Source organism: Ochotona curzoniae, unplaced genomic scaffold (genome assembly GCF_017591425.1).
Source record: "Ochotona curzoniae isolate NIBS_2020 unplaced genomic scaffold, NIBS_Ocur_1.0 scaffold_3890, whole genome shotgun sequence".
Lineage (NCBI taxonomy): Eukaryota > Metazoa > Chordata > Mammalia > Lagomorpha > Ochotonidae > Ochotona > Ochotona curzoniae.
Genome location: NW_024467115.1, coordinates 739,565 through 761,936, shown reverse-complemented (window position 1 = coordinate 761,936; position 22,372 = coordinate 739,565). Strand labels below are relative to the sequence as shown.

At 42.5% G+C, this 22,372-nt stretch overlaps 1 protein-coding gene across 1 annotated transcript in view; it reads right to left on the bottom strand.

Annotated features, from left to right (window-relative positions):
* Positions 1 to 20,314, bottom strand: part of NUS1 (NUS1 dehydrodolichyl diphosphate synthase subunit) — a 29,156-nt gene extending 8,842 nt beyond the window's left edge. Inside the window, exons 1-3 of the mRNA XM_040965190.1 lie at positions 19,689 to 20,314; positions 3,984 to 4,109; positions 2,641 to 2,790 (exon numbers count right to left, since the gene is read on the bottom strand). Of these exons, the coding sequence (XP_040821124.1) occupies positions 2,641 to 2,790; positions 3,984 to 4,109; positions 19,689 to 20,103 (691 nt within the window). The 5' untranslated portion in view covers positions 20,104 to 20,314. The remainder of the gene's footprint in view (positions 1 to 2,640; positions 2,791 to 3,983; positions 4,110 to 19,688) is intronic.
* Between the last annotated feature and the right edge of the window lie 2,058 nt (positions 20,315 to 22,372).

Sequence of the window (22,372 nt, the reverse complement as noted above, 5' to 3'; positions counted from 1 at the left end):
CTAAGAAACCTCTAGTCAAAAATGAAGGAGAACCTAACTGGGTCTTCAGATTAGACAGAGATCTCGTAGAAAGGGCAAGAATCATGATCCATAAAAAACAAACAAAAAAAACCCCTGACACATTTCAGAAAAAAATTAATTATCTTGAAGCAAACAAAAATAAAGCATGGACTGGAAGAAAATATTGCAAATGATGTATCTGACCATTAATAAATGATTTATATCCAGAACAAACAGACTTCTTAAAGCAAATAGCAACACAAACAACTTCCTAAAATATATCAGAAGACACTTCACCAAAGATAGAGATGACAAATGAGCACAAGAAAAATGTTCAACATCATTAGTCATTAGGAAAAAGTGAATTAAAGTCACAATAAAATACTACTACACATCTGCTGAAATGGCTAAAAATTTTAAAAACCAAAACTTACAATACCACGTCTTCACAAAGAGATGAAAAATCTGAAACCCTTTAAGTTGCCAATGGAATGTGAAATGCAGGCACTATTTGAATAACAGTTTGGAGGTTCCTTAAAAAAATTAAACATTCACTCTTGTAGCAACTAGTATCTACCCAATAGGGAAAAGAAATATATCCATATAAAGATTTGTACACAGTTACTGCACAGCAATTTTAATCAAAAACTGGAAATAGGTCAGCACAGTGGCAAACTGGGTTAAGCTGTGGCCTGTGATGCTGGCATCCTATATGAGCATTGGTACAAGTTCTGGCTATTCCACTTTCAACCTTGCCCCTTGCTAATGCACTTGGGAAAGCAGAAGATGGTCCATGTGTGGGAGACCTGGATGGAGTTCCAGGCTGCTGGCTTCAGCCTTGTCCAGTGCTGGTCAATGCATCCATGTGGTAGAGTGCAACAGTAGACAGAACACTCTGTCTCTCCCTCTGTGTAACTTTGTCAGCACAATGGCTCAGTGGCTAAATCCCCATCTGGGATCCCAAATGGGTGCCACTTTTGTGTCACAGCCGATTTATTTCCCATCCAGCTCCTTGTTTATTGCCTGGGAAAGCAGCAGAGCATGGCCCAAAGACTTTGGGAGACCTGGAAAAAGAACCTGGTTCCTGGCCTCAGTTAGGCTCAGTTCCAGCCATTGCAGCCATTTGGGGAGTGAATCAGCAGATGGAAGAGCTTTCTCTCTGTCTCTCCTTCAGTCCATAAATCTGATCTTCCTTCCAATAAATAAATAAACCTTTTAAAAATATATCAACCAACGAATGCATAAACAAAATGTGTTCCTTCCATGAAAACAGACTACTTCTCACCAACAAAAAGTAATGAATGAAGACATTTAGTTTGGATGGACCTCAAAAATATTATTCCAACAAAGCAAGACATAAAAGACTATTATGTAATTCCTTTGATATAACATTTCAGAGAAAGCAAAAGTATATCCAAGAAAACAACCAACCAGTGGTTGCTTGAAGAGAAGGTAGATTTAGCAACCAAAAACAGTACAAAGGAACTCACTGGGAAGATGGTACTTAAAGAGTGTTCACTTTTGCCAAATAAATTAATCTAAGGACTGTGTTTAATTTCATTTACTGTGAATTCACAGCTCCTGAAGCAACACCTGGACACAGCCTTTACAACTTTTCCATGAGCTACCTAGAGGTCACCTTTGGACAACAGGCTATCTTTAAGGAATCTTCATAATTACTGTTTGGGATTTCACGGGTCGGGGAAACAATCAACATCTTAGTTACCTCTAGCAAGAGTGCCGCACAATGTTCTACTACTCAGTGAGCCTGAATCTAGGTAATGTCAAAGCAGAGAACACAGGAGAAAAGGAAGGAATAGTTAGTGAAACCAGGAAATTATTAATATGACCAAGAGTCCAAAATCTGAGTTGGTACATATATTAAAGTGAAAAAAAAAATAAAGAATGAAAGCTATATAAACAATCGACACAGAAAATGCATGATAAATACAATAAATTAAAAGCCCATGCAAATGAAAAAAAAAAAAAAAAACCATCTAAAATCATATGTCTACAGAAGCCATCAATGAGCTTGATTTGCCAGACTGTCTTTCTACAAAAGGTTAAAGGATAATGCTTATGGGCAGAACCATGAAGTTTAAGTTTAAGTTCCTGGAAGAGCTCTAGAGAAAAGAAGTATATTGAAGGCTTTATAAGCAGTTGAAAGAAAAACAGGTAACTACAGCATTATATGACAAATACAGGTGAATATAGTAGACACACAGATGCAATAGAAAAACACTGAAGAGTCATGTATGAGGAATTACATTCTTGGGAACACCTCATAAAAAGTTATTAAGTTCAAATCTATCAGAAACTTCAAACTAAAAAGAAATGGGATGACAGAAAAGCTGACAAATAGAAGAGTTGTTTTTAAGAATATTTCTTACTGCAAAAAAAAAACTCCTTTCTTTTCCCATGAAGTCTTTGCACAGGGCAGTTGACTGCAAATTACATTATCCCAAAACCATTTTCATGTGCAGGCTTTCAGATTTCACAAATATGAAGAGTGAAACAACAACAAAGCCTAATAGTGTAAGGGAATATGAATATCTTCTTTCACACTGTATTCTTATATGACACAATTTAAAACACACACACGCACACATATTTACATATATACACATACACACGACTTACTAAGTAAACTGTCTAACATATCTACATCCAAATCTGTGGATTTCTTTTGCTGCTGGGCTACTAACTGGCAAAAGTCCTGAGCAGCTCTCACGATATCTGCTTTTCCATCTTCTGGAGACAGCACCTTCACTGCTGAATGGCAATTTAAAACTGTAGGAAAAAAAAAAACAAGATTTAAAAAAAATCCTTCTCTTTCACATGTATCTCAAAACCAGTTTTAAGAATATAAGTTACGATCAAAATAAAATTATAATTCTTGCAGTAAACAAGAAAAATTTAAACTCTCCATTTTCAATATCAAATATATTTATTCTTCTTTCAAAGGCCTCATGCATCTAAAATCATATTTATGCATGTATTTCATACTACCTTGTTTTCAAAAGGCTCATCATGATCTTGTTTATGAATAAATCCTAAATACAGAACTTAACTATAAGCCACATGATTTTACTCATCTAAAACTCCATCGCTGTAGAATTTGCAGTAACATACAGAATAAAAGAAAAAAAAATTAAGCATTATAGGAAAAAAGTGTTTCAATAGACTATGTATGCCACTGTCTACAGCACACATACCTTATCTATTTTTGATCCCGTGGGAATCTATGTTACAACAGATGGGACTCCAGAGATGTCATAATAATGCAAAATTCCTATCCACACACATGTAGGATCTTTCCTCTCAGGTAGAAGTTCAATTGAAGTGAAATTCCTTTCATTTCACAGAAAAGCCGCTTTTGCTTCTATTTACACATTCATTCCATTTCCTTAATGTGGAAATGTGACTATTAGGATTCTCTGTTGAATTAGCTGTAAGATCTGTCCAATTACATAAAATATGTGTCACATGCTTACTTTTTAATATCTATGTAAACTATTTTTTTACCCTTTCTTGATAATTATATTTTCAAAGGATAAGGACAAAAAGTCTAAATTCATGACTGAAGATGTTGACACCACGGGTGTTTGGCCAAGTTACCTTTGGGACATCTACAGCCTAGATGGTATGTGTGAGTTTGAGTTCTAACTCTGCTGATTCCTGTTTCCAGCCAACAGCCACTGGGAGCCATCAGGTGACTGCTCAAATAATCAGGACCCTGTCCCCCATGTGGGACACTTGGACTAAGCTTCCGGCCTCTGACTTCAGCCTAGCCTGGCCCTGGCAGTGTGAACATTGGGGAAGGAAGCCAACCAATGTGAGCTCTCTATCTCTGCAGCCACTGCTAAAAAATAAACAAATACAGTAAGATAAAAATGTAAAGGTTGAAAACAAGACTAGCAGAGCAAAATGAGTGAAGAAATGACCAAGTGACAGATGTGCCTCACTTTTAGAGTCAAGCTTACCTTGATCATCTTTGTCATTACTATTTGCAAATTCTGGTGAGTATTTGGAACAATCCAGGCCCAGAAGTTCCTGCTGTTGTTTTAAAATTTCATCCATCAGTCTGGAATTATTTCTTTTGAAAATACCTTAAAAACAAAATTAAATAAGCAAATCAAAATCAAGTTAATTTATCCTCTTCAAAGATCAATGGATGTTGGTTTGTAAAATCAACACTTAGACTCAGAACTGAACAAATCCCAAGCAAAGAAGAATGTAAAAGGAAAACTCGACAACAAAACTTTTAATGCAAGAGTCAAAAGACTAAAATAAATTGGCTAAAACTTAAAAAAAAAGGAAAGGGGTAATAAGTACTTCATGTGATGTGAATCTCAACACAGCATACATTTTAGACTAGAACAACAGTTCAAGAGCTTATTTACTTGAAACTTGTACAAATTTAAAATGAAACCCATGACTATAAATGGCTCTTCCAAGAGCTCATACACCTTAGCAATGTCTAGAAATGACATCTTCCTATCTCTCAGTCTAATGTATTTTTCTCTTTCATCACTATGTACATTAAATACTATTGCCCCAATTTGATTCGTTTTATAATCGAATTGAAGCAAACTATGTAAAATACAGACAAAACCACTATGTAGTAAATTAATGCACAGAATTAAATTACAAATTTTTTAATCCGAACAACACATAGAAAACACTTTAACATCGTGTCCCTGAGAAACACATAGAAACTACATAACAAAAAAGAGCCCTACCACCAAAAAAATGGCATATTCTGACTATTTTCAAAGACACAGCTTTCTGGTAGCCACTGCCTTCTTGATCGTTATCAGCTGTTCCTACTCTGTACTCTCAGTCATGCTTGACTTCAAAGCAGTTCAAAGATTAACTGGGAAGCAGAACAGGATTTGTAAAAACACATAAAAGCCATGCACATACACAAAGTCACATCTTCTTATTCACTAGTTGTAAATTCAGATTCAACTAACTGTAGGTTGAAAATATTGCACAAAGAGGCCATCAAGTGTGTTTCAAATCTTTGCTCCACTCCGAACTCCAGTTTCCTTCTAAACTTGCCCTGGAGGGCAGCACATGATTGTTCTATTACTTTACTCCAGTTCCTGCCACCAAAGTGTGAGATCAAGACTGATTTCCACATTCCTGACTTACCTGGACCAGCCCCAGCTTAGGAAGTCATCTATAAAGTGAACCAGCAGATGGAGGATCTCTGCTTGGCTTTCAAATGAAGCAATATTAAGTTTAAAAACTGAAATTACTAAATAGTGGAAGTAAGAGAGAAGCAAGCGCACAAGTGAGTGAGACTGGCCTAGACTGTTAACTTGACCACATCTCACGCAGGAGCCAGTGGGTTTGAGTGCTCTCTCAGGCCCCAGCTCTCAAATTTTAGTTTCTTGCTAATCACCTGGAATTGGCAGGTGACTGCTAAAGCAGTTGTGTGTCTGCCACAACATGAGAAACCTTGACTGAGTTCCTGGCTCAAGACTTCAGCCTAGCCCTGCCTTTGTCACTGGGTGCATTTCAGGATCATACCAGAGGAAGGAAGTTTAGTCTCTCTGCCTCTTGTATAACTAAAAAAGAAAAGAAAAGAAAGGAAGGAAGACAAACCAAATAACTAAAGCAATCTTAAACAGCAAAAACAAAAGAAGCATCAAAATACCAGATTTTAAGACATCTTACTGGACATTTATGATCAAACCAACTTGGTATTAGCACAAGAATAGAAAAATGGACCAAAGGAACAAACTAGGGCATCCAGAAATTAAGCTACACATCTACAACCAACTTTGGTAAATGGGTTAAAATAACTTTCTGGAGAAAGGGCAATTCCTTTAATAAATGCTACCGGGGAAAATTGGATATCTGCATGCACAAGTCTGAGAAGAGATGCACATCTTATACATTATACACAACTCAAATCACAATAGATCAAATTATAAAAAACATTGGAGAATTTCTGCAAGACACTGGCACAGGCAGATACTTGCTGGATAAGACCCCAGAAGCATAGGCATTAAAACCAAAAATAGAAAAATGGGATTACATCAAGCTACGAAGCTTCTATATGGCAAAGGAAACAACTAGGAGGTAATAAACAGACTAGGAGACAATATTGGGAAATTATGCATCTGAAAAAGTATTAATATTAAAAATCTATAAAGACCTCAAGACACAACACAACAAAACGACAATTCAGGTAAGAAATGGGTACATGAGATGAAGAGGTATTTTTCAAAGGATGGAATACAAATGGCCAACACACACATGAGAAAATGTTCAGGATCATCACCATCAGGGAAACACAAAACCACAATGAGGGTTTTAACTCACTCCAGTCAGAATGGCTATCATTCAAAAATCAAAAATATACATTGACATGGAAAAGAAGCACCTTAATCAACTGTTGGTGGGAATGTTAGCTAGTAAAATTACACAAGACAGTACAAGGAGTCCTCAGAAATCTAGAAACAGATCCATCCCAGCCATCCCACACCTGGGAATTTACCCAAAGAAAATGAAACCAGCGTATGAGTTATCTGTACCCCCATGTTTACTGCAGCTAAATTCACAACATCTATCAATTCAGATGTCTATCAACTGAAGACTGTATAAAGAAAATGTGGTATGCAGATTCAGTGCAATATTACTCAATCATTAAAATAAAAACACCCGAAACCCTGTCTTATGAAACAAAATGGATACTACCAGACACCATTATCACTAATGAAATGTCAGCCCCTTAAAGGCTAACACATTTTCTCTGATATATGTTAATATAAAATATAAAACTGTGTAAGAATGAAACAAACATCTTATGATGTATTATTTACACTCGTCTTCTTACTTGTTAAACACAGTTAGTGGTACATTAAGCCTATGATTTTACATTAAATTGAACTTGTTACTGCAAAAATTTTTTTAAAAAGAAAAGAATGCAGAGGAATTGGGGGATGGAAGGAATTAGTTATACGCTTAGAACTGTATCCATGAAATCTGATCTTTTCATAGGATAAAAATTTAGAAAGAAAAATTTATTTTTCTTTAGATTATTAATCTATTGGTGCCAGCACAGTGACACAGCAGGTTAATCCTCTGCTTATGGCCCCAGCATCCCATAAGGGTGTTTGTTCATGTTCCAGATGCTCCGCTTCTGATCCAGCTCCTTCCTAATGGCCTAAGAGAGCAGCAGAAGATGGCCTAAGTTTTGGGGCCCCTGTATCCATGTGGGAGATTCAGAAAAGCACATGGCCCCAGCTTTAGATCAGCCTAAGCTCTAACCGTAGCAGTCATTTGGAGAGTGAAGCAGCAAATCGAAGATACCTCTCTCTCTTCCATCCTTCTCCTTTAACTCTGACTTTCAAGTCAATAAAAATAAATCTGAGAGAGCGAGAGAAGAACAGAAAAGAACAGAACAGAAAAGAAAGGAAAAGAAAAGAAAAGAAGAAATCGGCACCATTATGTGTAAGGATTTTACAGGGTTTTGTTGACAGTGCCTGGCACAGAGCAAACATTCAACAAATAGTCTGAAAAACAAGAGGCAACATGCTGAGACGTGTGTGCCTAGTGGAAGTCCTCTTGCTTAAGGTGAGAGAGCTGTATAGACAGTAAATGATAAATAAAACTTCCTAAGCTAAAGGAGGATACATGGGAAAAAGCTAAATATTAACATATGACTCCTTATAAAAGCTCAAAATTAAAGGGTCCTAACCTTGGGCCTGACAAAATGGCTCAGTGGCTAAATCCTCACCTTGCAAGTGCTGGGATTCCATATGGGTGCCAGTTTGTGCCCCAGCTGCTCCCACTTCCCATCCAGCTCCTTCCCTGGGGCCTGGAAAAGCAGGGGATAATGGCCCAAAGCCTTAGATCTTGCAACCTGCATGAGAAACCCAGAAGTTCCTGGTCCTGGCTTCAGATCATCTCAGCTCTGGCCACTGTTGCCACCTAGGGACTTAGGGAGTAAACCAATGGACAGAAGTTCTCTGTCTCTCCTTCCCTTTGTAACTCTGCCTTTCTTATAAAAATAAATGAATCTTTAAAAAAATAAAAGAGGACCCTAAGGTTGAAAATCTGTAGCATTATTAGCAGCATTCATACACTAAACCTAAATGTTCCTCTGCAGCAGTGCTTCCTTTTGCCCACTGCCTCCTTCCTGACATGACAAGCACCTTCTATTAGGGCTTCTCTCCCCTCAAAGTAAGTACTACTAGGTTAACTACCAGATTACTCTTGGCCTATCCAGCTTCCTTGTTTTCAGTAGGTCCTAAAAAGCACAGTATACCAAGAACATGGAACAACAATGCCAGCCTATCCTTTCACATTCATGGGGAAGAATCATGTTAATGAAAAAATAAAAACATATTTCTCTATCCTACTTCATCCTCCGCAAATCAGAATCGCCCTGCTTCTCACAATCAAATGGAATGACTCCAATTCTCACCCTTCATGTGACCTTTCCAGGCTTGTAATACTCTAATTCTTTACGGACCAGATGAAATGTCTCCTTCACTTAATGGACCTTCCCAATTTAACAACCAGATGTGCCCAATTCCGCCTCCAAATCACCCTCTACACCCACTTACACACACATTTTGCTCAAACCCCCTAAAAAAAAAAAAAAAACCAGTATGTTCCTTTTTATTACAGCTGATCACCCCCTTCCCACCAACAGTGACATAGTCTTTTGAAGCTGTGTCTTACTCATCTCTTTTCCCTTAAGGCACGTTCTACTCGGCCAACTTCAATGCTTATTTAATAACCTTAATTACAAGTGCAGAATTATCTAACAATAACAAAACCTAAAGGGATGTGTAACTGAATGCAATTTTTTTTTTTTTTTACTTTCCAGGAACCTCTTATAATAAAAGCAGACACTTCCTTATTGTACACAGCCGGCATTCTGTTAAGAAGGAAGACTGTCACACAAAGGTATCAGTACAAAGTCTATTCTGTAAAAATACCTTTCATGAGTAAATGAAGGAGGTGGTAAGTGCTTAGATGAAATAAATTATGAGAGAGAGGTCTTGTCCGTATCACGTAAACTTGACCTCCTTCAGAAAGCTAATTTACTCTTCAATACTCATTTATCCATAGACTTACAAAGTCTACACACACACAATTCACATTCTACAAAAGATTGGAAAAAGGTATGTTCCAGTATGACTGAAAGACCCAATTTCCCTAGAACCATGACAGTACATGTAGAAACATTTTCCCATTATCATAATTCATTTTATTTGCCTTTCACAATCTAAAGTAAAGCCAAAATCATGGAGTAAAAGTAAAGGAACTATCACAAAAGTCATTTATTTAAAAGAAGTTGACAACATACATATACAAAAACAACTTATATTTTGTAAATTTATGTAAGCTTCAACATTTATTTTATTCTATCCTTTCACAAATGAGAAAACAGAGCTAGAAAGTCCACGCTTCTTGTGATTCCAAGAATCCGACTTGAAATCTAGTTCTGACTTTAATTACCATTTAGTTCAGTAACTTTTTTATCTCTGATAAATGAAAGATGCTAAACCCAATTTAAGATGTGAATTCCTCTCTCTTTACTAAACTTGATCTTTAAACTGATCACCCCTGCCCACCAACACTGACAGGTATTCTTCTGAAGTTGTGTCTTACTCATCGCACTAGGCCCTACGAGGTGGCCTACTGGACAAAGTCCTCACCTTGCGCCGGGATCCCACACGGGCATCAGTTCTAACACCAGCAGCCCCACTTCCCATCCAGCTCCCTGCCTGTGGCCCGGGAAAGCAGTCAAAGACAGCCCAAAGCCTTGGGACCCTGCACTCGCATGGGAGACCAGGAAGAGGCTCCTGGCTCCTGGCTTCAGATAAGCAGGGCTCCAGTCACTGCAGCTGCTTGGGGAGTAAATCAACAGATGGAAGATCTTCCTCCTGTCTTTCCTCCTCTGTGTATATCCTTTCTAATAAAAACAAACAAAATAATTAAAAAATTGTTTTCTTTTGAAAAAAAAGAAAGGTTTTTTTTTAAAAAGATTTCACAAAACAGATATTTGATATCTTTAAGAATGACGTGAGGAGTCAAAGCATATTTCTGCAAAAATTTTACGAACCTATGATTGGGGCTGGCGTTGTGGCATAGCCAGCTAAGCCTCTGCCTATGATATCAGCATCCCAAATGAGTGCCAGTAGGTCCTGCTGCCCAGCTTTTGAGTCAGCTTTTGAGTCAGCTCCCTGCAAATACAGCCAGGACAAGCGGAAGATAGTCCAAGTGTGTGGGAAACCCAGAAAAAGCTTGTGGCTCCTGCTTTCAGCATGGCCCAGCATGTCCAAAGTGGCCCTTTGGGGAGCCAATCAGTGAAAGGAAGGCCTCTCTGTCTCTCCTTTCTCTCTGTAACTCTTTTTCTTTTTTTCTTCTAAAAGATTTATTTATTTTTATTGGAAAGTCAGATATATATATAGAGAGAGGATAAGACAGAAAGAAAGAAATATCTTCCGTCCAATGATTCACTCCCCAAGTGATCGCAAAGGCCAGTGTTGCACCAATCTGAAGCCAGGAGCCCAGATCCTCTTCCGGGTCTTCCCACGCGGGTGCAGGGGCCCAAAGCCTTTACTGCTTTCCCAAGCCACAAGCAGGGAGCTGGATGGGAAGCAGGACTGCCGGGATTAGAACAGGCGCCCATACAGGATCCCAGCGCATTCAAGACGAGGACTTTAGCCGCGAGGCTATGGTGCCAGGCCCTGTACGCTTTCAAAATAGAAAAATCAATCTTTGCAAAAAAAGAAAAAAAAAAAAACCTCAAAATTTAAAATAAGGATATGTCCTCAAACCCTTCACAACATAACAAACTCATGGAACGGCCCTAACCTTTCCAACATTAATACAATTTACTCCCACTTTAAAAATTCTCTAGTCTTTGTCTACATGCATATAACCGCTTTGCATACCCTGCTGCTTTCTCTTGCACATGTAGCTCCTTGGTGTTCGTCTCCTGATTAAGAACATACTGCACCAGCTCATTTCTATTATAGATTTAGCACATATTCTCTTAGCATCCAGAGTTCAGCATACTTGAGAAGAAAAACACCAGCACCAACATTCTTCAAAATGTAGAAAAAGGTATTAATATGAGATCAGAAATATTCAAAGTAGCCGTAAGATGAAGGGACCTGTGGGCTCTTGCGATGGATGCAGAAAGCCTACCAAATGCAATAGGAAGTTGAGCGGAGCTTACACACGGTGTGTATGATTTTATCTGAAAGGATTACTGTACAAGTGTGTGAAAAAAAACATCTTATGGGATCAGGACAGAAACAAACTCCAATTAAGAGGCTTCTGCAGTAATTCAGAACTGTGATATTAACTCATACTTAGGTGGTCAAAATGGATTTTAAAACAAGTGGCAGATAGATTCTAGAAGGCCAAGGACAGCAACTGAAAGATACAGGTGGAATAAGAAGCAAGGTTCACACATAATACTTAAATTTCCTAACCTGCACTTAATCAAAGATGGTAATATTTCAACGTCTAAATTTGAAACTAGAATTTCTACAGTGCCAATTCATTCCCTCTGGTAGAAACATTTAAAAAAAAAACAACTAAGTACCAGCACAGAGGCCTAGTGGCTAAAGTACTCACCTACGGGCATCAGTTTTAATCCCCCCAGACCCGCTTCCCATCCAGCCCCCTGCTTGTAGCCTGGGAAAGCAGTCGAGGACCACCAAAAGCCTTGGTACCCCGCACCCACGTTCGGATTGGTTCAGCTCCAGCCATTGCAGTCGCTTAGGGAATGAATCACCAGATGGAGGATCTTCCTCTCTGTCTCTCCTGCTGTATATCTGACTTTCCAATAAAAATAAATATTTTTTTAAAACTTATTTTATTTTTATTTGAAAAGCAGAGTAGGGCCCGGCGTGGTGGCGCAGTGGTTAAGGTCCTCGCCTTGCACGCCCAGGATCCCATATGGGCGCCGGTTCTAATCCCGGCAGCCCCACTTCCCTTCCAGCTCCCTGCCTGTGGCCCGGGAAGGCAGTCGAGGACGGCCCAAAGCTTTGGGACCCTGCACCTGCGTGGGAGACCAGGAAGAGGCTCCTGGCTTCGGATCAGCATAGCATCGACCGTTGCGCTCACTTGGGGAGTGAATCATCGGATGGAAGATCTTCCTCTCTGTCTCTCCTCTCTGTATCCGCCTTTCCAATATAAAAATAATAAAAATAAATCTTTAAAAAAAAAAAGAAAAGCAGAGTAATATAGAGAAGGAGAGGCAAGGGAAAAAGATCTCCGTCCTCTGCTTTACTCCCCAAACAGTGAAACGGCTAGAACGGAGCCAGTCAGAAGTCAGGAGCCAAGAGCTTCCTCCAGGTCCCCCACAGGAGTACAGGGGCCCTCCTCCACAGCCTTCCCAGGCCATCCGCCAGCACCTGGATTGAAGGCAGAGCCACTGGGGACCTCAGAGCCAATATGGGATGTTGCAGAGGCTTAGCTTGCTACACCGTCATACAAACCCACAAAACAGATCTTTCAAAAACCATTTAACAGCAAGTACAGATAATGACTAAAACAGTCTCTCCTAATTACACAAATACTGTACCTCACCAGCTACAGAATTAGAGTGATAAGTATTTGTAAATAGATGTCCGCTCTCAAACTAATCTATCTTTACTTCTAAACAAGACACCTAAGTAAGTTATCTCCTGGTGAGTTATGCTCATGTAGTTTTCCTGGAAATCCAACTGTAACATTATTAGAGAGCAACCCTCAGAAGAAAACATAGAGCACAACTATTTAAAGTGTAAAAAAGAAATCTGTCATTAAAATTTTGCATTGCACAAGAAAATGAATCTTACAGGCTACTGGCCATTTTATTTCAAAAGAAAGCAGCCTGATATTTCTCAAAATAATTACACCGAAACATAACAAATAAAGGACTAAGGCGGAATGAGTGCTATGTGTTAACTCACAGCTCTTCGCCCAGAGAGCCCTGTAAAACGAGCAGGCGATGCGGGTTTTCTCGGTCTCTGGGTGCACTTTGTATAAATGATGAGAATACCCATGCGAGAATCTAACCTAGTGGTTAAGGTATCTATGTTTCACATCGGAGTTTCTGGGTTCACACTGGCTTACAGGAACCCTGGAGAGCAGCCGTGATGGCTCCATAACTGCTCCTGTCAAGTATGGAGGATCCACGGATTGAGCTCCCAGCTCCAGCCAGGCTCAGCCCCAGTTCTCTGCAGAAAGGAACTTCTGCTTGGTGCATGTCTCTGCCTCTCAAAGCACATATTTTTAAAGAAAGAGCATATCCAATTGAAAAGGAAAAATATCTACACTGACTCTTCACAGAGTACTTCATAGAGCAATCACTGAATTCAGAGCAGAGGCTCCAGAAAATTCAATCTAGTTGAATAAAAAAGGTGTATTCCATGACTCATGGAATGCATGTTTATATTGATACTAAGAAGAAAACTATTTGCCTTTAATTTTTTTTTAATAAATTACTTATAACACCTCTGGAAAGGCTTCATTTACTCAAGCATTTTTTTTTTCTTATCCAAAAACTCATTTATTTGAAAAGCAAAATTACAAAGAAAGTGAAAGGGAGACATACACACAGAAAGAAACTATCTTCCATCCACTGGTTTATTTCCCACATGGTCTCAATGACCAGAACTGGGCTGGTCTAAAGCCAGGAGCCAGGAGTTTCTTCCGGGTCTCATATGCAGGCACAGGAGCCCAAGGTTTTGAAGCTTCCTCCACTGCCTTCCCAAGGCACTTGGGCAGGGAGCTGAATCTGAAATGGAGCACCAAGGCTGCAACTGATGTCCACATGAGATGCCAGTGAACCCATACATCACAGCACTAGAAACAGTTACTCAGGCTTTAACATGACCCTTAAATATAACCAGGAATGGGCCCAGCAGCTTGGCCTAGCAGCTAAAGTCCTTGCCTTGAACACACCGGGATCCCATGTGGGCGCAGATTCTAATTCCCATCCAGCTCCCTGCTTGTGGCCTGGGAAAGCAGCTGAGGACGGCCCAAAGCCTTGCGATTGTGCACCCGTGTGGGAGACCTGGAAGAAGTTCCTGGTTCCTGGCTTCGGATCAGCATAGCACCGGCTGTTGTGCTCACTTGGGGAGAGTGAATCATTGGACGGAAGATCTTCCTCTCTGTCTCTCCTCCTCTCTGTATATCTGACTTTCCAATAAATAAATAAATAAATAAAAATCTTAAAAATATATATAATCAGGAATAATACTAGAACCAACTACTGTGTTCAAATTCCTACCACTAGAAATTACTGTAATAAAGATTAAGTCTAAAAGTTTTGGAATCAAATCTGGATCAAATTCTAGGTCTATTCCTTACTAGACAAGGAAGGTCTTCAATGAGTTTGTGAAAAATGCCTGTTACAAACAGCACCTGCTGCGGTAGCAGCCTGTCTTCACAATCCCGTCCCCGATCTGGCTCTCCACACTCAATGTCCTCCGCACCTGTGTATCTCTGAAGGTTCTGCCATCCCCAGCTGGCACAGCAGCAGTCACGCGTCTAGGCACATCAGTTTTCTTCACAGAACAAAGACCCATAGATATCATCCATCCTCATTCAGCTTGTATTTGTGTAGCTTGCTGATATGTATGTTAGTGAGTACTCAATATGTGTTCCTAAAATTCAATGGAAGTGGGCCCAGCGTGATAACCTACTGGCTAAAGTCCTCACTTTGCACGTGTCAGGATCCCACATGGGCATCAGTTCTAATCGCAGCTCCCTGCTTCCCATCCAGCTCCCTGTTTGTGACCTGGAAAAGTAGTTGAGGACGGCCCAACGCCTTCGGACCCTGCACCTGCGTGGGAGACCTGGAAGAGGCTCCGAGCTCCTGGCTTCGGATACCTGCAGCTCCGGCCATTGCGCTCACTTGGGAAGTGAATAAATAGAAGAGTTTCCTCTCTGTCTCTCCTCCTCTATGTATATCTGACTTTCTAATAATTAAAAAAAAAAATTTAAATATTAAAAAAAAATTCAATGAAAGTCTGAGTCGCAATTTCTGCTTCCTATATTTTCGTGTGGGAACTATAAACCCAGCAACCTTAAACTCATCAATACAGAGAACATAGTTTGTCCACTTTTCTTATTGGTACACTGCTACAGATGCTACTGGGAAGTATGATTTTATTCTCTATTGCTCTCCTGAAGTGGGAAGAAGTGCTGTGCTAGCAGTGCTGCAAACCTAAATACAAAAGCGATTACATCTGGCAGAGGAGTATAACCTGGATCACACGTATTCCCTCACGTGAGAACTCATGGGAGAAAATGCCCTGTCCTCACCTTCACCTGTGGGTACTTCGCTTCCTGGTAAGCAAGTTCACATTTACCTTAGTGCCCAGGAATGTCTGTGTTTGGCAAACAACTACCTGCTGGAAGCCTGCCATCTATTCCAGGTAAACCCACCTGCAGTATCACCTCAAAATGTGGGCTCGCTCAACTCCTTCATCTCTGATCTGACTCTGCCTTCCAAAAGCTGTATCCTACTTATCTTTTTTTTTTTAAGATTTATTTATTTATTGGAAAGTCAGATATACAGAGAGGAGGAGAGACAGAGAGGAAGATCTTCCGTCCAATGATTCACTCTCCCCAAGTGAGCACAACGGCCGGTGCTATGCTGATCCGAAGCCAGGAACCAGGAACTTCTTCCAGGTCTCCCACACGGGTGCACAATCGCAAGGCTTTGGGCCATCCTCAGCTGCTTTCCCAGGCCACAAGCAGGGAGCTGGATGGGAAGTGGAGCTGCCGGGATTAGAACCAGCACCCATATGGGATCCCAGTGTGTCCAAGGCACACTGCTGGGCCCCTGTATCCTGCTTATCTTTTAAAATGACTTCATTCTCGATCTTCTATGTAGTACTGGGTTTGTGTCCCAGCTGCTCCACTCCCAATCCAGCTCCCTGCTTGTGGTCTGGGAGAGCAGCAGAAGATGGCTCAGGTCCTTGGGCCCGTATACTCATGGGGCAGACTCAGAGGAAACTCCTGATTCCTGGTTTCAAATCAGCTGAACCTGAGCCATTATTGCCATCTGGGAAATGAACCAGCAGATGGAAGACCTCTGACTCTCTCGCTCTCTGTAACTCTACCTTTCATATAAAAATAAAACAAATAAGTAAATCTTTTTTAAAAAGTGAGATCTACATGAGGGGGCTTCAGAAAGTGTGCTAAAAATGTAAAAGATTATTTTAGTGTAAAACATTTTGGAATCACAGAAGACAAAACTGGCAACACATTATTAGAATTAAGAAATAAAAGTAAAATGAAAAAAGGTCAATTTGCTGCAAAAGTCAAATCAAGGTAAGTACCAATGGATTTTTTTTTTAGTTCTAGGGATTAGACACTACATATATCCACTCATATGTGGTAAGCCTATTAGAATACAAATTTGGGATTGGGAGTAGAATAGAGAAAACCCTAAATGTGTCCCCAAAATGCTCATCAGTTGCTACCCATTCCAGCCCTACCCCTCCACACAAGCCCCTTCCTACTGACAGGTGAGTCTACCCTGGTCCTCTGATTCAGGCACATGCATGACTCTCTGATGAGGAAACCACAGCACAAGTGTTATTTCACGATTTCAGGCTAGACTGTCAGACGCCCGGGACTCTGGCTTTGGTAGTCTCTGGGAATACTGTAAGAAGCCTGGTTACCCTGAGGACACCACTAAAAGAAGTGGCTCAAGTTAGTCAGATGACCAACCGGCCCTCATCTATTCCAGCCACAAGCCAGCCACCAGACACGTGATGATGTGTGAGTTACACCCCAGCTGCTTAACCGCAACCTTCTGAGTGACCCCAAAAGAAAAACTGCCCACATGAACTTAGTCAACAGAACAATTAATGTTTTAAAACACTATATCCTGAAGTAGACTGTTAGAGATAACTAAAACAGTTATCTCAGCCTTCGCCATACTTTAATGTCCAACTTTCAAATATCACAAAAACTTACCTCTTGCATTCACTACTCCCAATACTCTACTCAACACTACTACTGTTCAAGCTAACATAGCAAGAAATGTGCTAACACATATTTTAAACTGCATCCCCTCCCTGCTTTATTTTTCCTTGGCACACTGACAATACCACATATTCTAACCACTTACATATACATTTTTTTAAAGATTTATTTTTATTGCAAAGTCAGATACACAGGGGAAGGAGAGACAGAGAGGAAGATCTTACGTCTGTTAATTCACTCCCCAAGTGACCACAACAGCTGGTGCTGCGCAGGTCTGCAGCCAGAAGCCTGAACCATCCACGTAGATGCATAATCCCAAAGCTTTGGGCCATCCTCAACTGCTTTCCCAGGCCAGCAGCAGGGAGCTAGATGGGAAGTGGGGCTGCCGGGATCAGAATCGGCGCCCATATAGGATCCTGGTTCGTTCAAAGCCAGGACTTTAGCCACTAGGACACCGCCACTTGCATTATTTGTCAGGCTCTCACTGAGATCTAAGTTCCACGTCTGTTTTGTTAATTCTGCCTTCTCATACTTGGAAGACCACCTGGCACTTAGTAGACACTGAATGTCAGTTGTTAACTGAGTGAGAAAAATGAATGAATCTAGAACAAAAATGAGCCGACTGAGGATCTCTTATTTCAAATAATGAAATTATGCCTTAAAATAAAATAAGAAGAGAAACTTTTTTACAGCACAAAAATTTCCCTAAGCCCACTCACCAAAAACTCCTAAAACCTCCTTTAAGTTCTCAGTCACTACTTGGCTTACCTTGACTTCTATTTTTCAATACTAGACTTTGAAAAAAAAAAAAAGGAATATGATACAGGATATGTCTGAATTGCATCAGCAATTCAACAATAGGAAATGCCGGAATAAGGAAGTGTAGCAATATAATAATCTTACAGGCAGGCACAGTCATCAAGTCAAGCAAGTCGTGATACATTCTCCCTTCCTTTAAAGAAACATCTGAACAGAAACCAATCTGCCACCTCGTCTACCATCTTAACTTCCATTTTTGCTTCATTTGTTTTATTCCCCAGACAATACGGACTGCATTGGTTCAGGCAAGGATTGTTACTTAACAGTCTTATGATCTGCAATGATCTGTGAGCTCTTTAACAAGCTGCATAAAATGTCAGGCCCTGACTTTATTAAACTTTGTGTTACGGGAAGAATCATCCGTTAATGACAACAGACAATTGAGTCACCATGTTCTTGCTAGTTGTAAGGGAGATGATAGGGCAATAAGAGATTATTACTTACTCTTTCTGACAAAACCCTGCACTTAAATCTGTCTGACAAAGATTTAAAGGTAAAAATCAAGTTGTAGCTTCTGCAGAGCACACCAGTAATTTAAGTAATTGAACAGAGAATAAAGCATTCATTTTATTTCATCCACACCAATACACCTAAACCATTCTAATCACTGCATCTTTACCTTTAAGGAAATTCCAATGCTTTCAGGATGTCTGAAACCCAATCAGCCAGGTAAGGCATTCCTCCACTTTATCTCCTAAGAACACCTGATCTGCTGCTCAAACCCCAGTGTCTACTGGAATCTCAACCTCCTCACTCAGCGTATCCCCACCCCCACCCCCCCAGGACTTCCCAACCCTGTCACCTGCCCAGGTGCCTTTCTGCTCACACGCTGGGAGCCCACGGAATTCAATACAATAGCCTAGTGGCTAAAGTCATCCCCTTGCACGCGCTGGGATCCTATATGAGCACCGGTTCATATCCTGGCTGCTCCACTTCCCATTCAGCTCCCTGCCTATGGCCTGGGAAAGCCTTGGGACCTGCATCCACATGGGAAGCTCGAGGAAGCTCCTGGATCCTGGCTTTGGGAACAGCTCAGCTCCCAGCTCCGGCCATCACAGCTGCTTGGGGAGTGAACCAGCGGATGGAGGATCTTCGTGTCTTTTTCTCCCTGTACACCTGCCTTTCCCCAAAAAATAAATAAATCTTTACAAAATAAACATTCTGTCCAGGGAATAAGTCACAAAAGAAAAGTTTTTTAAAACAAAAGATTCTAAACATCACGCTTAGCAGTGTTTTAGTCCGCAGCCACCAAGTAAGTGCTGAATGTTGGTTCTTGAAAAATTCGCTAAGGTGAAAATTCATACCCTCATCAAAACTTGCGGAACGGGAACTGTATCAAGTATACCGGCGACCGAGGGTCAAGGATCATACACCACTCCAGGCGGCCAAAACCCGACCCGGAACCACGTTCCTTTTTCCTGCCAATCCAATCTCGCCTACTTCCCATCAAACCAGTTCAAACAACGCCTGGTCCCAAGGGCTCCCGCATGCAGTAGTTGACTACATACAGCCCCTGATTCCCCACTGCCTGCCTGAGACTTCAGCAGAGCGCCCTGCACTTCTAAGAAATGCTGCCTGAAAGCGCGGGCAGGCTACAGTTCCAGTACCTCCCTGCCCCCAACTCCCTTGCTACCTTCGTGACCTTGGACAACTCGGCTCCTTCTCCCTCAAAATGTACAAATTCCGACTATCTCACACGGGTATGCCAAAGCACACACAGCCTTCTCAGATGGTATAAAAAAGAGAAGCAAATCCGGGGACCTGATAGGCGTTCCACCACGCTCAGTTCCCTCCTTTGCACGTCAGGGCCGCGGGCACCGGCCGAAGCCGGGGAGGACGTCCCCGGCACACCTGCCCTCCCAGCCCCAGGGACACACACCCGCGCCAGGCCTCACCTTGGTGGTCGTAGACGCTGATGTAGGAGATGCCCACGGCCATGCACCACACCACGAGGCTCGCGATGTCCGTGAAGCTGGGCTCCTGTTCCTCCTCGGTGACCACCAAGCCCATGTGCACCGGCAGCTTGTCCAGGGCCCGGCCGTCGGCGCGCCAGCGCAGCCGGGGGTGGGCGGCGGCCGGACGCGGCGTCCCGCGCGGGGCCCGCAGGTGCCGGCGCTGTCTGCCGCCGGCGGGGCGCTTGCGGAGCGTGAAGCCGAGCGGCGCTAGGACCGCGGCGGTGGCGGCGCGACAGCAGCGCCGCCAGATCCAGTGCCAGGTGCCGAAGCGAACGCGGAGCCAGGACGCGAGCGTGCGGTGCAGGCAGAGCAGCGCGTGCAGCACCCGCCACACCAGCTCGTACAGCCCCGTCATACTCCTGCGGCGCTCGGGCCCCTTCCCCTCCCTCCCGCCCGCACCCGCGGCGCCACGGCGTCTTATCCGTCCCGGCGACCGGCGCGGGCCATCGCTGCGCGTCCCCCCACCCCCGAGCCCGGACCCCTCTCCGCTGCCAACACCTCACCTCGCCCCCGCCGCCATCTTCCTCCTCCCGCGGCAGCCCCGCTCCCACGAGTACATGGACGGTTGTGATTGGCTGGCGTGGAACACTGACGCGGCCTTTGGGTCCGAGGATGTGGCCTAGCCAGGCGTGGCGCCTGCCAGCTGGTTAGGCGGGAGCCTTGTGCGCCCCCTAGTTGTGTGGAGGACGAGGAGCCGACGCCCTCGCTAGAACCCGGGCGAGTCACTGGATGGCTGCAAGGCATGAATGGGCAGCATCAAACACTTAGGCATCTTATGCTTTCCGGGCTTGTTTGTTTGTTTGTTTGAAAGAGTGGTAGAAGGGGATGTAGAGAGAGAACAGGTCCATATGCTCATGAATTTCCCCTTTCACCTTCCCCATTCCTACTCTCCCTCACTGTTTTCTCCTAAATTGTTGCAATATTCCTTCAGCAGGAGTCACAAGTGGGGTGGGGATTTCTTCTACTGCTGGCCGCTCCTCTCAAGAGCCTGAAAGAAATGGCTTCCAAGGACGAAAAGCGAGCGTTGGAAGTTACCGACACTCGGGGGTGGAAAGCAGTCCTCAGCAAGTGTTAATGCTACATGTCTAATAGAAGGCATAGAAAGCGTCTCCAAAGCTGGAGCGGACCTCTTAGGAGAGGTTCTACCCTATTGTTTGATCAGCTTCCCAGCTGCGGCCCGTTTCTCCCACAGTGGGAATGAGTATCTTCAGCCATGTTCCTGAGCCGTGCCTCCACCGCCATCACCCCTTTCTAAACAGCATCCTTACCTTTCTGTCCGTTGCTGTGGGCACGCAGAGGCCATAGCCTGGCTGCCCAGTCGTCAGACGATTTTCTACTCTCGTTTAGCATACAGTTGGACACCAGCCAAAGGGTTTTTGTGTTTCTATTTCCTGGTTCCTCGATTCATGCGGTGTCTTCTGGCATCATAAACACAGAGCATATATATGTGTAGGTATTCTTACATGTTGGTGCAAATGCATAAACATAAAAATGGAATTTCCGTTGTATCTATGTAACTTTTGTCCTTGAAAACTCCCTTTTGCTGCTGGGAAAGGATGTTAACTTCTTGTCACATGCTTTCCGTTTTTAACACACACTTCCAATTGGTTTGCACAGCATGTCCAATTCGAAGTTTCTTGCCCTTGATATCCCTGCCCGGAGAAGAAAGGACTGGCCATCTATCTCTTCCGGTCTCTGCCCCTGCTGCTCTTGCTAGGATGTGATAGGCAGGCAGCTGGTTGAGCCTAAGTGAGCTGGAATCCTTGCAGCGCTTGTCACTCAAAAACACCTGCCCATCCCAGGTGCTCTTGTGTGTCCCATTCCACCGTTAGCAACATAAACTCTATGTGGAAGTGCCATAAAACTTCCAGGTGGCCTCACATGAGCCAAGGCACCAGCACATACCTCATAAAAAGAGGCCAAGAATTCAGAAGAGCCCACTCATGCTAGACATTTATTTCTCTGGGTGAGTATGGGTAGCCCATACTCACACACGAATGTACGTGTTGTCTCCCACTGTTACCTAAATGCTGTTCCTACCTCTGCACATTACAATGTCACTTGGAATTCTTATCTCTATTTGAGGCAAGAACCTGGAGTGAAAATTAACATGCTCATGCCCACATCAGGTGGTGAGGGGCAGAGAAGACCATGAATGGGAAATGGCTGGATCTAGGATGCTCTGCTAAGCAAGCTTCCTCTGCACCCTGTCCTTGACTGCTGCTGTACTCATGTCTTTGACCCAGTGCTTGCCACTGTTGACAAAGTTAAACCATCAATCCTGCATCCCTGGGACCAGCTGTCAGATCTGTGGGCATGAGCAGGAGCCTTCTGTACTTTGAATTGCAAATTTAAACAAAAAACGGTGTAGTCACATCCCCAACTAACAGCCCCATCCACATACAGATCCCAGCATCTCACCCAGCCCCCATTTTGTTTCTATCCTACAGTTGCCAGAGGCTGGTTACCAGGTTTCCTAATTTAAGAATTAAAGGGAAAAAAGGTGCTGAGGGCCGATTGTCCTTTTTTTTCTTTTTTTTTTTCTTTTTTTCTTTTTTTTTTTTTTTTTTTTTTTTGAGTTAAGGAGGAACTGGCTGACAGCCCAGGCTCTGTTCCAAATGCTT